The sequence below is a fragment of the Solanum lycopersicum genome, chromosome 5 (assembly GCF_036512215.1).
Source record: "Solanum lycopersicum chromosome 5, SLM_r2.1".
In the NCBI taxonomy this organism is placed as follows: domain Eukaryota; kingdom Viridiplantae; phylum Streptophyta; class Magnoliopsida; order Solanales; family Solanaceae; genus Solanum; species Solanum lycopersicum.
In genome coordinates, this window is record NC_090804.1 from 16,091,472 (window position 1) to 16,107,729 (window position 16,258).

The 16,258-nt window shown below is 32.8% G+C and overlaps 1 protein-coding gene across 14 annotated transcripts; it reads left to right on the plus strand.

Moving 5' to 3' along the window:
* The first annotated feature begins 1,034 nt into the window (after positions 1 to 1,034).
* Positions 1,035 to 12,562, plus strand: LOC101257371 (myosin-17-like). Of its 14 annotated transcripts, none has more exons than XR_011221189.1 (7): positions 1,049 to 1,324; positions 1,467 to 1,542; positions 3,837 to 3,960; positions 4,060 to 4,128; positions 4,241 to 4,310; positions 5,580 to 5,754; positions 6,092 to 6,336. XR_011221189.1 is itself a non-coding variant. In XM_026031134.2 (7 exons), exons 2-6 carry the CDS (start codon positions 3,818 to 3,820, stop codon positions 4,900 to 4,902), a joined length of 444 nt encoding a protein of 147 aa, XP_025886919.2. In that variant the 5' UTR covers positions 1,092 to 1,324; positions 1,467 to 3,817; the 3' UTR covers positions 4,903 to 4,907; positions 6,092 to 6,336. The 14 variants fall into 14 exon arrangements, 8 of the variants coding, with proteins under 8 accessions (XP_069154053.1, XP_025886919.2, XP_069154046.1 ...); XM_026031134.2 differs by lacking the exon at positions 5,580 to 5,754 and adding exons at positions 4,655 to 4,711; positions 4,798 to 4,907 and having other exon boundaries at positions 1,092 to 1,324; positions 1,467 to 3,960; XM_069297945.1 differs by lacking the exon at positions 6,092 to 6,336 and adding exons at positions 4,655 to 4,711; positions 4,798 to 4,907 and having other exon boundaries at positions 1,092 to 1,324; positions 1,467 to 3,960; positions 5,580 to 5,703.
* The last annotated feature ends 3,696 nt before the right edge of the window (positions 12,563 to 16,258 follow it).

Here is a 16,258-nt window from a genome sequence, read left to right on the forward strand (position 1 = left end):
TTTTTGGCATATCGTATCCGTGTATGGTACCCTAATTGGAGTTCTAATAAATTCAGCTCAAAATTTCACATTAAGATAAAGCGTTCGATTCTATACCCAAGGAAACTCGAACAGAAGAATATCTTAGTTAAAGATGAAAGAGTATTTATCACTCTACCATAACACTTGTTGGTCAAACAGATAATTTTTCGTAAACAAAACACATGTGAGATTTTAATTAAGGATGATAAATTTTTTCAATAATTTTTTTTAACATTTTGACCCAATATTATATAAAATCCTAATGCCCTAAAAAATTATTAAAAAAGAAAAAGAAAAAGAAATGGTCGCCTCTTCTCAACTATCTATTTCGCATTTTTTTTTTTTGATGTCTTCTCTTCTCTTCTTCTACTTCTTCCTTCTTGTATTGTGTTGCTGATATTATTGTTGTTCTTGTGGTTAATATTATTATTATGCTTGAAAGAAAAGAGAACACTTCTTCGTAAAACAAATACAATAAGTGATAAAATTGATCCAGTTATTAGACATGTTATAACAATTGATGCATCTATTTTAATAGTTGTTGCACTAATTGCTACTTATATTTTTGCAATAGTGGTACATGCTTTGATTGTGAATTGAAGATGTCATCACATAGGTGCATATTGAGGTAAAAATCAAAAGGCAACCCCCTTCAGGATTAAAAATTAAATTAGTTTGCACACTAATTTGGAAGATGAGGGTCGACCCATTTTAAAGATATTTGTCGTTGAAAAATTAATTGAGGACTGTCAACAATGAATATACTTGGATTGACATGTAATTACTATATCATTTTAGGCCTAAAATCACACTAAATCAAGACAACGCTTGTAAAATGTTGCCTAAACCTTTTTAGGCTACACTTTAAAAGTGTAGCCTTAGTTTTTAGCTTTTGGCCACAATAATGTTGGCAATACTTGTAAAGCATGCTCTTTAGTAGTATAGACTACACGTCATAAGTGTAGTTTGATCATAATATAATTGGCCGGACCTATTTATATATATGACTACACTTTTAAAGTGTGCTATTTTTATAATTATAAAAAAACACTTGTCAAGTGTAGCCTTATAATTTTGACTAAAATATTATATTCCCTTCAACAAATTTAACTCTCCCTCTCATTTTCTTTTGACCAAAAAGAAAACTTATCAAAAAACACTCCAAAAAAGTCTCAAGTATCTGAAAGAGTCCTCTCATCTTCATCCTCAAAACCTAGCCAATTGATTCTCGAAGCCATGGTTGAATTTGAAACCTCAACTCTCAGTTTTTGCTTTAAAGCATGAAAACCTCTCAAATTCACAGGTACGGGGTACCCATTTCGTAGGTGTTCTTTTCCGACTCTAATTTTCATTTTTATATGTGTTCTTGGTAATTTCTTCATATTCAATTCCGTTCCTCTTTCTGTATTTAGTGTTGACACATCTTCTTATGGGCCACAAAACAGGTTTGTAAATCTTATGAAGGGACATATTTGGATTGAAAGTGAAGCTCTTGCCAAGGGATGAATCTGCTAAACAAAGGTTGTGAATATGCTATATTTATCATTAAACTTGGCGTTCCTGGACGTGTAAATGAATCTAAGCACCCCTTTATGACTAACTTGCTAGCGAATCACAAATGAGTTTTTAATGATTAAATGTTTTGGTCATGCATGAATGGGTGAGTACTATTTGAAGTGCAAATGGCAAGATTTAGCCATGGCGATTTGGTTTTTGTTCTGATGTGTTCTGTTTCAACGTTATCTGTTTAAAGTTGGAGTAAAAAAAAGAGTTCTTACTTGTGGCGATTAGAATTTCGTTCTAATGTTTGTAAGTTGAATGTTATATGTTTGACCATAAATGGTTAGTGTTTCGTTGTATATATTTGGATTTTCATTCTAATGTTTTTTGTATTAGCGTAATCTATTAAAAATTGTAGCGCAAATTAGGTTTTAGTCATAACTATTCATAGCGAGTTTTTAGCTATGGCGATTTGAAACTTGTTCTAATGTTCTCTTTATTAACGTAATTTGCTACAAATTGGAGTGAAAATTGTGAGCATTTTGCTATGGAGTTCTTACATGTATTGAGTACCCAAAATAGTTCATGAATTTCTAATGTTACATGTATTGAGTTGTCTTACCAACTCTTTCATGAACCGAACATAAAAATACATAACAAGAGGTAATCATGGAATGTAAATTTTTTTTAAGAAGACCATTGCTTGTGCTAAGTGTACATAAGTGTATGAAATTAGAATCTTAACAACTATATATGGATGTCCTGGTGACATGTACTTAAGAGTGTATGCCTTTATCAAATGAATACAAGGATATAATGGATGTATCAAACTAGTATGTGGCAATTGTGTTTTAAGTCCATCACTTTATATGGATCCTTTTAGGGTGAAAAACTCCTTTTGTAAATACATCAGATCCTTTTGATTATTCTTTTTGGCATTTCACTTCTATTTTTATAAGAGCATCTGATTTCAGTGGAGCTTAATCAACAATGTGGACTGTCCTCCATCAAGTTTAGTGTCTTTGTTTTAGTGTTTATACACACACACACATTCTCCCTCCGTATTATATGTGTCAAGGTATGAAGTTCAGGCATGGTAATCATTCATGGTCGGACCTCCCACTGTGAGAATGCATAAGTTTTATGAAGGAGGTGTTCAGTCTAAAATGAGCAGAATGAAAGCGACTCTAATTTTTGGAGTCATGTCTGTTCTCTCATTCATGTTAACGCGTTGCTGCAATTGTTATATCCGAGATTGTTTAAGTAATACATTAAATCATCTCCTCGAGTTTGAAGATATATTGGGAACAGTCTCCTTGCCTTCACAAGTTAAGTGTAAGGTTTGCATACACTACACCCTCCATAGGCACCACCTGTGGAGGGTATATTATACACAAATGTTTCAACTCCTATACAACTCTATTAGTGCTTTTAATCTTTCTCATGCCTCCTTGAACATGTTACATTTGCACAAGATTTTCTCGGATTCTTGACTATGGTTTAATGCTATCATTTTTTGGTGTTTCTATAATACAATGATATTTTGTATATAAGAATAGCAACACGAGTACTATTTCTCTTCTATTTTCCTTTCTGGATTTCATTTTAATGACATCAATATCTTCAACAAGAAAAATACTGAAGCAGATAGAGTGAGGGAAGAACATAGGAAGGTGATGGTAGCTAACCATCTAGATGCAGGAGGTAATTACTACCTTGCTTCTAAAATAAATGTGGCAAAATACACTTTGCTTGGAAAGATGAATAACAGTGGATCCCCATTCTAGGCTACCTAAAATCTTTGTTGGTTTAGATATTCCAAATCCCAGAGTGGTCAAACCACTAAAATTAGTGTTATTTGCATCATTGATAGAGCGTCTCTTGAAATTTCTAAAATAGAAAGGGTATATCTCTATCTTTGTAGGTGTCATTTTCTCCCTCTTCTTTTATCATGATTTTGATTAAAAAACTTTTGAATGTCTACTTAGAAGAAGCTTGTAGATTTATCTGTATTATATGATGTTATCCAATTTTCCACTAACTCATCTTATTATTATCTTTAGATCACATATATTTCTCATCCTTCCCTTCACCATAATAAAAGAAGTTGAAGTTATTGTGTGTAACGATTTTTTCCTCTTGTCGATCCAGATGTACCAGATTCTGAATTCTAATGAACCCTCCAACTTTTAAAGAATAATGGTCGTAACCTTTCTTATTATCGGCCAAATATTGCGCATCAGGGTAGTTTACTTTGAAACATCAGCCCTGTCTTGTTGTCCAATATTCCTATAGAATGAACACTGTTCTTGTAGACACGAGATTTAAGTATTCGTCGCTTGAGACACTATCTCCATGTGGGCCACAATGTGTGTACTTAATGTCTGAAGACTCTAACAATACAGTCAGCAATTCTTTTTTGCTTGACAATTATTCAAGGTTGGATTTATAATTCCATTATCCTAAATTTTCCATTACATTATTTAGTGCACCACTTCCTTAGAATGTAACTGATCACCCTTGTTGATCATGGTGCAGTATACCATTCTCAATTGAAGATCTATCTAAATCAATGAATCAGATTGATATTGCAGACATTTATTGCAGGTCTGTTATCAAGGGAATCTCATATTATTCTTATAACTTCAACATTTAACTATATAATAAACCCAATTTTCTTTACTTGTGCCTAATAGTGTCTTTTGTTTTACTGATGAAGGGAACTTGTTCAGTATACAGGATTGGCTTGGGAGGAGTTCAAGCATATAAGACATGCAATTGAATTCTTAGTATGCATCTTCTAATTTGTCTTAAACATACAACTGCATATTTTAACTCAAAGGCAAAGGAAAAGGACACATCCTCTAGTGCATATTTTTCAGGAATTGAAACAACAACAATATTTTTCTTAGTATATAATGTAAAATAGAAGGAAATCAGAAAAGCAATTTTTTGTCCTTGCAGTGTTAAACGAAATCTCTTTTCATATTTATTATTCCTTTGCAATATAATTGCGTGTCACCGAATTTGAGTGCACAAACCTAAAAACTGTAGTTCCAAAATAATTGGAATGAGCTTTGTCCATATTTTATCAGTAGTAATCCTTAATTGTCCACCTTTTGGACTGTACTAGGTCATACACCAAAAGACAATGAAGAAATTGGATGAAATAATCAATGATCTATGTCTTGTACGTACTGGACTATTAAATATTCCGAAGACTATCTCTTGAGCCCATACATTATCATTTTCATTAAAGTTGTAAATCATGAACAGGTGCATAGAATTCAACAACATTACAGAATCAACAGAGTGTATTGGGATGACAGACATGGCACACAAAGTGTTTCATTAGATGCAAGCCATAACTTTTGTCCATAAAAAATGTAGATGTTCTTTTCATACCAAATAATCTATAATTTTGATGTTCCTTTGCGTCATGTAGTGCATATTGATTTTATTGTCATTCTCAAGTTAGATAGAATAATATGTACTCAATCCCTGCATCATTACAACATGAATTTATTATTATTTGCTGGGAGTGACTTATACAACTTAGAATATTGTCTCATACATCTTTGATTTTCCCAAAACACTCATTACTTTTGTCCTCTGCTGGCAAGTAATAGGTAGAGTTTATCGATTATTTGATAGGTTATAGCCAATATGCGTGTGTTAATGACTGAAGACTCAAACAATGCAGTCAACAATTTTTTTTGTTTGACGATGATTCTAGGTTGAATATACAATTCAATTATCCTAAACTTGTCATTACCTTATTTTTGTGCACCACTTCCTTAGAATGTACCTGCTCGCGCTTGTTGATCATGGTGCAACATACCATTCTCAATTGATGACCTGTCTAAATCAATGGATCAACTAGATGTAGTTAGGATGAATTCAACTAAGCTGCATATAAACTTTGAAGCCATTTTATTTTAACATTGGTAAACATATATGAGTAATTATTTTTTACTTTTTTTTTGTGAGAAGAGTGCTTGCTTAAACATGTTATAATATGTTTGCGGCACGTACTGATCGAGAAAATTTCTTAGCAGATACAATAAATTTACAAGATAAAGCTAGCCATGTACAAAACCTTCCATCTTACCCAATAACAGTAGCAACAACTGCAGGCTGAATATTCAAAGTCTGAAATTGTTCAATTACCTGAGCAATTTTCTTGTTTCTTCATTCTTAGTATTCCACATTCTGCATTCCGCAGGTTGTAAGGCAAGTCTTACTGATTAATTTTTTTTATGATTTGTCTTATGTTCTATATTTTCTCAAGGTAGACTGAGTTGAGTTGTTCATTTGCAGTCCTGCTTTTCTTCTCTTTCCAATAGAGAGTTGGAGTCAATAGTTTCTAAGAGTATTTGATCACATGTTTTTATACATTTGTATGTTAGCGTATTGTTTTCTTCCAGGTTTTATCATTCATATTGGTCTGCATTGTACTTGTTTGAGATCATTTAACTCTTTGGTTACTGTTTTCTCCTATATTTATATTATCATTCATATTTGCCTACTGTGACAGTCTTGTAATACATGTCCTATTGTTTTCTTCCAGATTTTATAGTTTTTGTACATGTTTGGGGGATCATTTAACTGTGAAGGGGCTGAGAATTGAAATATATACAGAGCATCTAAAATACATGATTCTTTATCTTATAATTTACTTTTAAATGTGTAGGAAAATGCTACTGATTGAATTTGATGTATAAGTATTGTAGCGAACAATAAAGAATTTTTGTACTATTATTATAAATATTTTTTGTACATTTGGATTCTATTGCTAGTAGAGATCTTTAAGTATTTGCTTTCTATATGTATGAGATATGTTCTCGAAGTTAATTTAATTTGAAATATATATATATATATATATATATATATATATATATATATATATATATATATATATATATATATACACACACACAATTGTGATTATTGGTTATATGCAAAATAAATTTTATTGTTATTGTTGCTAAATTGTGGCTACAAAAAGTCTACACAACATTGCAACACTTGGCTTATTGTTTATAAATTTTATGTTGTACATACGAAAAGTTTTACTTTATAAGTGTTGTTGTAGGTGAAACATAAAAGGCAACAATTTTAAAGTGTAATCAATAAGAACGCAAAGGTCACACTTTTAAGGTATAGTATAATAGATAAAAGTGTTGCTAATGAAATAACTAAAAGTGTGGCTCTTACACCTCTTTGGCCACACTTTTTAAGTGTTACTGCTTTGTCGACATTTCAAAAGTGTTGTCAATGTCAAAGGTTGCACTTCTTTAGGCCACCCCCTAAAAAGTGTTGCTGAAAGTCAAAAAGTGTAGCCTTTTATCAAAGACCACACTGTTGGCTAGTTTAGTCTACACTTCACAGGGGTGATTGTAGGCCTAAAATGATGTAACGAATTACCAGAAAAAGACCTAATACTCCTCACACGGCTACTCCTACTCTTGAAATTGCCAGCAATTCACCAAAAAAACTACACAAATCCTAGTCCGATCATGCACAGTTAGTGAAATTACAAACTTATAAGATTACAACTAAAAAAAAATGAAAGAAATAAAAATCTCTTCAGGTTGAGCTGCGAATATCTCACTCTCTTTTAAGGAGATACAAGCTCACTGTAGCAAATGTTTTTACCTGTTCAGCTGTAACCCTCTTGACTTGTCCCTTCCATGATACAACAGTCTAATCACAAGTACAACTCAACAAACTCTAGACAAGAATTGAGTTCAAAGCTCCATTTTAGAATATCTCTCTTCAACTAGTAAGAATTCTTTTTTTTGATTAACCTATATCTACTTTATAATTTATAATATTCCCCAAATCAAATGAAGACTACCACTATGTATAGTTGAGAAATATTTCTAGCAATGAATTGGATGATAATAGAATAATAACAAGAGAAGATAAACAACGTAAAGATTACATAGGTTAGAAGGCATAACGAAGGAATAAAGAATGAAAAATGGAGAATAAATATAAAAATAACTAATGGTTACAACTGACCATCTCCAACCACAACACTAACCTCCTACGAATAACACAGTTTGTATTCATCAAATAAAGTCCAATAATGCCTATGCAAATTGATTAGGCAAAAATGTTGCAGCAAGTGACTGCTCCAATAAAGAAATGTTAATATGGTAATCTAAAGATGCAAAATAATATATATTAAAATGAACACACTAATAGTCCCTCATTTAAATATTAACCACGAGAGTCTATCAGTTAAAAGAAGACTAGTAGCAACAACGAAATTATGCTTTGCATTAAACCTCCACTTAGTACAACAAAATAAAATATCATTACCTACACATAATAATCAAGTTGTTGAGATGATCTTAATAATCCAACACATTACGACCTTTGGATATCCTGATTTCATGAATGTTTTTGAGATTAAGCCCGATTCTCATAGGAAACAACATACTTTCAAACTCATATATGTGAAATCTGTCGAGAGTATTCCTTTAAATTTAACACTCCACCCATATGGACTACAAATTTTCAGTAAGAGTTTTATCAACTCAACCTTCACAAATTACTACAGGAATCAATGCACTCACATCATAGAGGGCGTATGGAATAGTACATTTTTCACAATAAGTCATCATATGATAGTTTTCCTTTGAACATGGTTATAGGATTTATAGTCCCCATGTTGAGTTTCTTCATATATGACTCAAGAATTTATAGGCTTCAATCACATACCCCTCAATGTGCTACAAATCTTTTCGCTTGTTAAGGCCTTAGTAAGAGGAATTGCAAGATTATCACAAGATTTGATAAAATCAACAGTAATGGTACCATTTATTAAATACGATCTTACATGACTGTGTTTGTAAATTTTTAAATGTGGGTCGCCAATGTGGATCGATCCAACCCAATATGACCTGATCCAAATAATTTTTTTGAAAGAGAGGTAAATACAAATTTGAAAAAGGGGCGGGAAGAGTTACTTTTTAACTATTCCAACATGTACTAATTTTCCTTTTTTTAAAATGAGTTTTAATGCTTTTCAAATAATAATACTGAGTAACACAAAAACAGAGAAATAAAGGAAGAGATAAAACAGAAATTTTCATCTTCTTCACTGATATTAACAAAATAAAAGTGACATTTAGTTTGTGAAAACATATTTTTGAATCCTTGAGACTCAAAGTTGGACTTGGAGCAACCTTTCACAAGATTTCATTATCATTCTATTGTTGCTAACAATTATACATTCTCGTTCCCATTACTATAATATTTGAATGCTATCAAGAGCTAAGGTTAATTGTATTATATTAAATTCATATAATTGTTAATTGCATTATATTAAAATCATATAATTGTTTAGTGCTTGAACTCATTTATTTGTTGTTTGAAGGTTTTAGTATCTAATACTCCTTCAACTCTTTTTTTTTTTTGGGGGTTGGGGGGTGGGGTGGGGGGATCTAATTTATTGTTATAAATTGGTTATTTAAACGTAGAGAAGAAACAATAAGTTTTTTTTGATAAGAATCAAACAGATAGGGTGTTGAAGAAGTAAAAGAGATAGTCTCATTTCTACGAGATATAAATTAAAATGACTTTGGTGAATATAAAGAAGTCTATAGTCATTTAAAAAAAGTTGTCCTTTACCAACTAAAATTCTCCTTTATTTTTTATTTTATTTTTTGGCTTGTAGTAGTAATTCAAATTGTAGTACAACATTTCTTTCTTTTTTTTTAAAAAAAAGAAGAAAAATGTGCGGCCTCTTAAAAGTTGTAATTGATTATATTGTACTTGTTATGAGAAAGTAGTTAGTACGCTCTATTTTTTTGTGTTTGCTGAATGAGTCAACATGAGCTTTATATTGTTTTAAAAAAATATTAAAAAGGACAAAAAAGAGTGATATAACATGTGTGTTCATTAAATATTTGTTTTGAAAAATGTGTTTAATTTTTATTAAGAATATGAAGTGTTATTTTTTCTTTTATATAAAAAAATTATAGCATGTAATGTGACTTTAAGTATTACTCCCTCCGTCCCATTTTGTATATCACATTTTTATTTTGCACTTTGATGAATCCCCAACTTGGACTCATTTAGGGGGTATATTTTGATAGAAAAAGTGTCCTCAAATGCTTATTTTATCTTAATATTTGATGAGAACTTTTAATTTTCAAATATTTGGAGTTTGAAGGAAAACATGGACACTATGTCGCAAAAAAGAACAAGAAGAGCCAAAAAGAATGAAAAAATGAAGTCCTTAGGATCGCCAAGTCCACTGGGCGAGTCGCCAAAGGACCTAACTTTGACTTTTATACTAGTGTGCTGCGCCTAAAAGGAAAGGATCAAATCGGCAGAAAAGAGGAGCAATCGGCACATCACCAAGAAGTTTCGTGAAGCAGTACCTCATCCCCAATGGACCAAAGCACGACTGTAACACCTTGAAAATCCAAGACTCATTGTAAAGCCTAAAATAGGTATCATAAAGTCTAAACACTGTTTCTAAGTCCATTCTTAATGAATAAAGTCATTTAGGAGGTTTAAGAACCAAAACATCCAAAAACGTCTAGGAAGTTGGTGTAAAGAAGGGTTAGTGTGCCTTAGCCTTTTGACTAACTTTTAGGAGTTGGAAATGTAAGAAAATGAGTGGAAAGGTAGATAATGGGTGTTTGAGTTGTTTCATGATTGAAACGTCTAGGTACGACTCCCCAAGGACTAACCAACCCTTGAGGAGGACCCCTACAGTTAGATGCAGCATTGCTTGGCAGTGTGTATCGACAGGACAGACGACGGTCCCTGTGTGGATCGACGGGGCTTAGAGGACACCGTCATCCCACACTTTGAAAGATTATTGAAGTCTCTTGCTTACCTAACTACTGTTATACGCGATGAAAGGGGGTTGATGGGGCGTCAGTGGCTTGACGGGGCGTCGAAGCCACCGTGATCCCACACTAAGAAAAACTTGGAGGAAGCCCTCGCCTGCAAATTCTGTGACCGAGACGACGGAGTGAAGAATGGAGGAGGGGGGTTGTCCGTAGACTCACCGACGGACCGTCGATCGGGGTCCGTCCGTGAGGGTCGAGTTTCACCGTTAAATTTAAATGATTTCATTTAATTAATTTAAGTGGTTTAGGGGTTAGTTAGGGATTAAAGGGAGACTAATTAAGTCAATTTATCCCCACTGTAAATACCCTTAACCCTCATTAACCTTAAGACAACTCTTAAAATAAACTCTCTTCCTTCTCTCTTATTTGTCTCTCTACATGAACTCACTATTTAAGACTAGCAAGAACTAGGGTTTGGGGGCTGGAAAAAAGGGTGGATTCTTCATCAAATTGTTGAGAAACATTAAGGTATGGGTTTGTTTCACCTTTGAAATTCTTTCCTCAAAGGGTTCCATCAAAATAGATTTCAAAAATGTGAGTTTTCTTATGGGTTTCATTCAATTACGAAATTGAAGTTACGGATTGAGTTGTTAATGAATTCTTAGGGTTATATTGAGTAGATTAACATGTAATTCAACCTATTTTTGGTAATTGTTGATGGTTTGGTTTAAAGTTACAAATATGATCCTCTATCATTAACCTTCGGTAGTGATCTTCACCTATATTGTATGATGATCATTGAATTGAGTTGGTTGTTGACTAGATTACTATCTTATGGTGCTATTATTATAATGTAAGATGAATTATATGCCTAACATGCTAGTTCTTGAGATGTGATTTAGTTTATGAATTATAATGTGAAATTAGCCTATGTACCTTGCCTCAAGTTGTGATTTAAAGACGAGTTGTGTTATAGAGATGCAATTGGCCTTGTTATTTTATTGGTTATCACTGTGTAAAGATGTTACTTACCAAGTTGGGTTGAGTTAGGGTTTGATGGTAAGACCTAGATGATAGACTATGAGGAAGGCTTGGTAAGTCATAGAATATCTATCTTTACTTCCAATTGTGATTAATTGTTGTTAAGTCATGATATTACATTTGGAGTATGCCTTGTACTAGGACTATAGGGTGGTATGATGTTGAATTGCTTGACTATGTGGTGAGGTTGATTAAAGTGTATGTACTATAAGGATGGTGAAAACTATCAATGTGTCTTAATGTGTTATAAAATGATAAAATGCTTGACAATGGGAGGTGATGGCTTTCCATAGAGGAAGTGTTACCCTATAGGTTATAAGTGATGTTGACTCCCCTTTGAGGGATACTCATCCAATGATTCCCTTGATGTGAGGCCCCAATTACTAAATGGTATGTAGAGGGAATACCTATCTCTTAGTTCCTTAAACTATGTTGCCACCATAGGATAATAGCTGGTGGATCCACCTAGAAAGCTATGTTTATATTAGGTTTTACCTTGGTCAGTAGACCACCTTCCATCGGTGTAAGGTCTTATAACACCGAATTCCACATTTAGCTCTTGTGGTCTGTGTCGGTTAAAGCGAATGTTCCCTAAACCAAAATAAAAGAATGAAGTAAATACTAACTAAAGTAACTTGAAGGGATTGACTTATCTTAGGTAGGGGTATGGGACTCTACCTATGCCTTGCACTAGTTTGCCTCGATGGGAGCTTTGGGAAGTTAATATTATGTATATGGATGGTTCTAAATGTAAATGTTTTTATATGATGTTTATGAACATGCAAATGGTATTAATTACTAAAGATATGAATTTATGAATACATGAGGTTATATTGTGTGAAGTATGATACTAATTATAGTTCTTGTTGACTCTATGAGAATTTATTATTTGTTACCTTACTTTGCTATTTATGTGATAACTTTTATTCGTGCTTGGGATGATATTACTTGGTGAGTAGAGTATATGAGATTATGAGTTCAAGCATGATGATATAAATTTGAATTCCTTAACTATTGGTCGTGCATAAGTCTTTAAATGGTTAAAATGGCATGATTTAACTAAATATCCCTTTTTGACATGTTTTGGTGTTATATGTGCATATGGTCTCATACTTAGTACATGTGGAGTACTAACCCCATTTTCTTCCCTTGTTCCAAAATTTTAGGTTCCAGTCGTTGAAGAGTTTGGAAGGCGATATTATTGAAGGCTTGGATTCGTTCATCCAAGTGGGGTAGGTCCTCAACTTTCGAGGGCAATGCCATATTCTAGCTTTGGATTTGGTTGTGAGCTTATTGACTATATCATTTCTTTCTTTATTACTTGAATATTATATTTTTGTATTGACCTGTATATGGTCTTGTTGAATTGATGTAAGGGCTATGCCCATATTGTGCTATCCGTTTAGATGGTGAGACAAGACAATCGTTGAGACTATTTCTATACTTATATATATATGTGCAATAAAAGTAGAAGGATATGTAACCTTCCTATATGAAAGGTCTATGTATTCTCAATTTTAATATATATTATGTGTATGTAGAGGTCTATGCAAACCTCCAAGTAGAGAAAATAAAAGTTTTAAATTTTTCCGCATTTTTCAACCTATGAATGTAATGACATGAAACTAAGAGGATAGTCTTAGTCCTTCAAAAGGATGATGACGCCAGTTACGTCTAGGGGGTAAACCCGGATGTGACAACGACGATCCTGAAAGTTATGCCAGATGGCGGTAAACTATACCAATTGGCGAATCTGTGAGTTGATCGGCGATTTCGATTAATGACGCAAAACAATTTGATGCAGCACATATTTGTAGAAACTATAAATACTAGTTAGAGTTGTAGTTTTTGGAGAGGAACCAATATTAGTATTTTTGAATATAATTTTAGTTTTTCATATTTTTGCTCTGAGTTTGAGAGGGTTTTGAAAACTTGGAGAAGAAGAGGGTTTCATCTTCAAGATTCGGAGTGTCAGTTCTTCATTCTTGGCTTGTAAGAAGACTTAAACCTTCATGCCCATTTGAATAGAAAATCATTTAGACAGTGTTTTTAAAAATGTTTTTGGGGCGATTCCCAGGGCGAGGTATACAAAAAACACTTTCGTACATAAATTAAACACGTAGATCCATAAGGCGTAAGTCCTAAAATTTGAGGCTAAGCCATGAAAATAAAAACGTAAGTTATGGACGTAAAAACATACACCCTAACATTTAAAAAAAACTATTTTTTTGTTTAAATCATATCTTATTATTGCTGTAATGACATTTCTCAAATAATAATTATAGTACTTTCTTCTTTATTATTTATTATTAATACTTATCTCAAATTAAAAGCATAAGCCATTGAAAGGTTTACTTTTGCTTATTTTTATTAGTAATAAAACTATAAAAATAAATATACATAAGACTACGCTCCGTAGATCCATAGGACTTATGCCCCGTGTTTCAAAATATTGTCACTTCGAGATAGCATTCGTAATTTTAAGCGTCTGAGTAGAGAGCCTCTGCATGAAACATGGTTGTGGTTCCAAAAATTTGTGATACAACGCCCAACCCATGATTTTCCTGATAACATGCTTATTCAATACTTTTACTGAAGTCTAGACTCGGTAAACAATGGTGTTGCTGACCAGCTCTGGCCCGGAGGATTAAATCAACAACCATATTCAGTAGATGCACAAGTTCTGGATGGAATGAAAACCATCAACATAGCATGATACAGTCGCGAGTACCAAGTCTCTCCTCTAACCTTCACACAATATAAAGATAAAATTGAAAAGGAAAATGATAGAGACAAAAACATGGACATGATTATGATACAAACTTAATGCTTTATCCACAAATTTCATGGGGGCTAGTGCTCGAAGAGTCAATACCATAAGGTTTGGGTGCGCAAATCCTTAGGAAAGAAACAACAAATATCATCCATTTGAAGTCAGGCATGTTACTTGTATTTCCCCAGAAAGCAATAGTCTGTAAGTATCACAATATTATTTTGTCTTACGACAATCGAAATGTGATGTTATTATATTTTTTTGATAGATGATATACCATGCAGAGATTGTGAAATTTTTGTTGCTGCATACGCAGAGTTTTTGAGTGATGGATTAGAAGTATCATCATGTGGAATTAGTGCTGACACCCTTCGCTTGAGATATGCTTCACTCCTATGGAATTATGGGATTGTAAAGGCTCAAAATGGTTATGTTAGTAACAATGAAGACCCAGAGATGCGTAGAAATAAAAAAAAAGCTACGATCGATGAAAATATTTTGTTTACAACCATTGATTAGATAGGTGGTTATGTATATCATATCATTATGAATTACCTTTTTGTTGATAAGTTGTATAATACAATTGGTGAAGTGTTAATTAGAATGTTTTTAATGAGTATTTTGATTTTGTTTAAGCAAATGTCAATTATGATGGAAAGGATCAAATGTGTTGTCTGTGGCCACATATGTAATTTCTATTTTAATAAACACGACAAAATTATATGTTGCAACAGATCGTTTATATGTAGCAACAAATAGTATATATGTAGCAACATATGTCAAAGTTTGAATTGTCATAATAAAAAAAAAAGTTTAAATGGCTTTAATTTTGAATTTCCATCTCTCCTCTCTCCTCTCTTTCCTCTCTCCTCTCTTGTATAAATGTTGTTTCGTATTCAAAGATTTATTTATTTATACTAATTAATTTCAGTTTTCTTCTCTACTTTGGTAATATTCTTCTCCTTATATCTTCTCTTCTTCTCTTAGTCCTTCCTTCACAGAACATCTTCTACAGCAAGGAGGTGTTGTCCTCATAATTTCTACTTTATCGTTGATCAATGTCTTTCTCAGGTAAGGTAACATTAACTAGGGTTTGAAATGCATGTGCTTATCTTTATTTCCCTGTTTTGACTTGTTGTTGTAGCTCATGTATGTGTGACTTTAAAATATTTTATTTTTGTTGGTTGCAGATACAAATATAATGGCTCCTGTCAAAAAAAAAAACTTGATATTGATATTGGCATTTCATCATATGCCAATGCACTTGGCCATTTGGTGTGTTTCACACTATTACTTAACCCTTCTACGGTTTCATCATTTAATTGTTCATTTTATCATTTCATTGTTAATTTCATCATATGCCAATGCACTTGGCCATTTTGTGTATTTTACTCTCGTACTTAATCCTTGTAGAGTTCATCATTTCATTACATACATCTTAGGCTCACTTACTTTAAACGTATGCTAGACTTATGGGTCTATACAAACAAGCCATGAGGCTTCATTCATAGTTTGTCTAAGTGATTAATATTTACTCAAGATCATGTGGTACAAGACTTATGCATCTTGTAGATATGCAAAGATATTGATTTCGATCTTTAGAGGCAGCATTCATTAAAATATTTACTTACGTATGACTTATGTGTCAACAAGGAATTGGGCAAGGGAATCCGATTTAGAATACCTTGGACAACACCTAATCTTATTTTAAACTTGATAATCGCATTTTTCAGATTTGGGGGACCCTCGTTCGATCCCCATCAACCCCATAATATTTCCTTTCTTTTTCTCCTCTCCTTTTCCGTTTAAGTCAAGGAGGGTGTGGGTTCAATCCCCCAAAAGTTCATTATTTTTCTTTTATTTTATCTCTTAACTTTCTCACCTATCCAAGAGGTTGTGGGTTCAATCCCAACTCTCCACATTTATTTTCTCCTTTATTTTTTTCCTAACTCTCTCATCAATTCAAGAGGTTGTGGGTTCAATCTTCACTCATAAAATCTAATTTTCCTTGAATTTTTCTCACGAAATTTCTATGAAATTTTCATTTGATGAGGTCATGGTTTCAATCCCCAATGACCTCACATTTTTTAAAAAAAAATTAAAC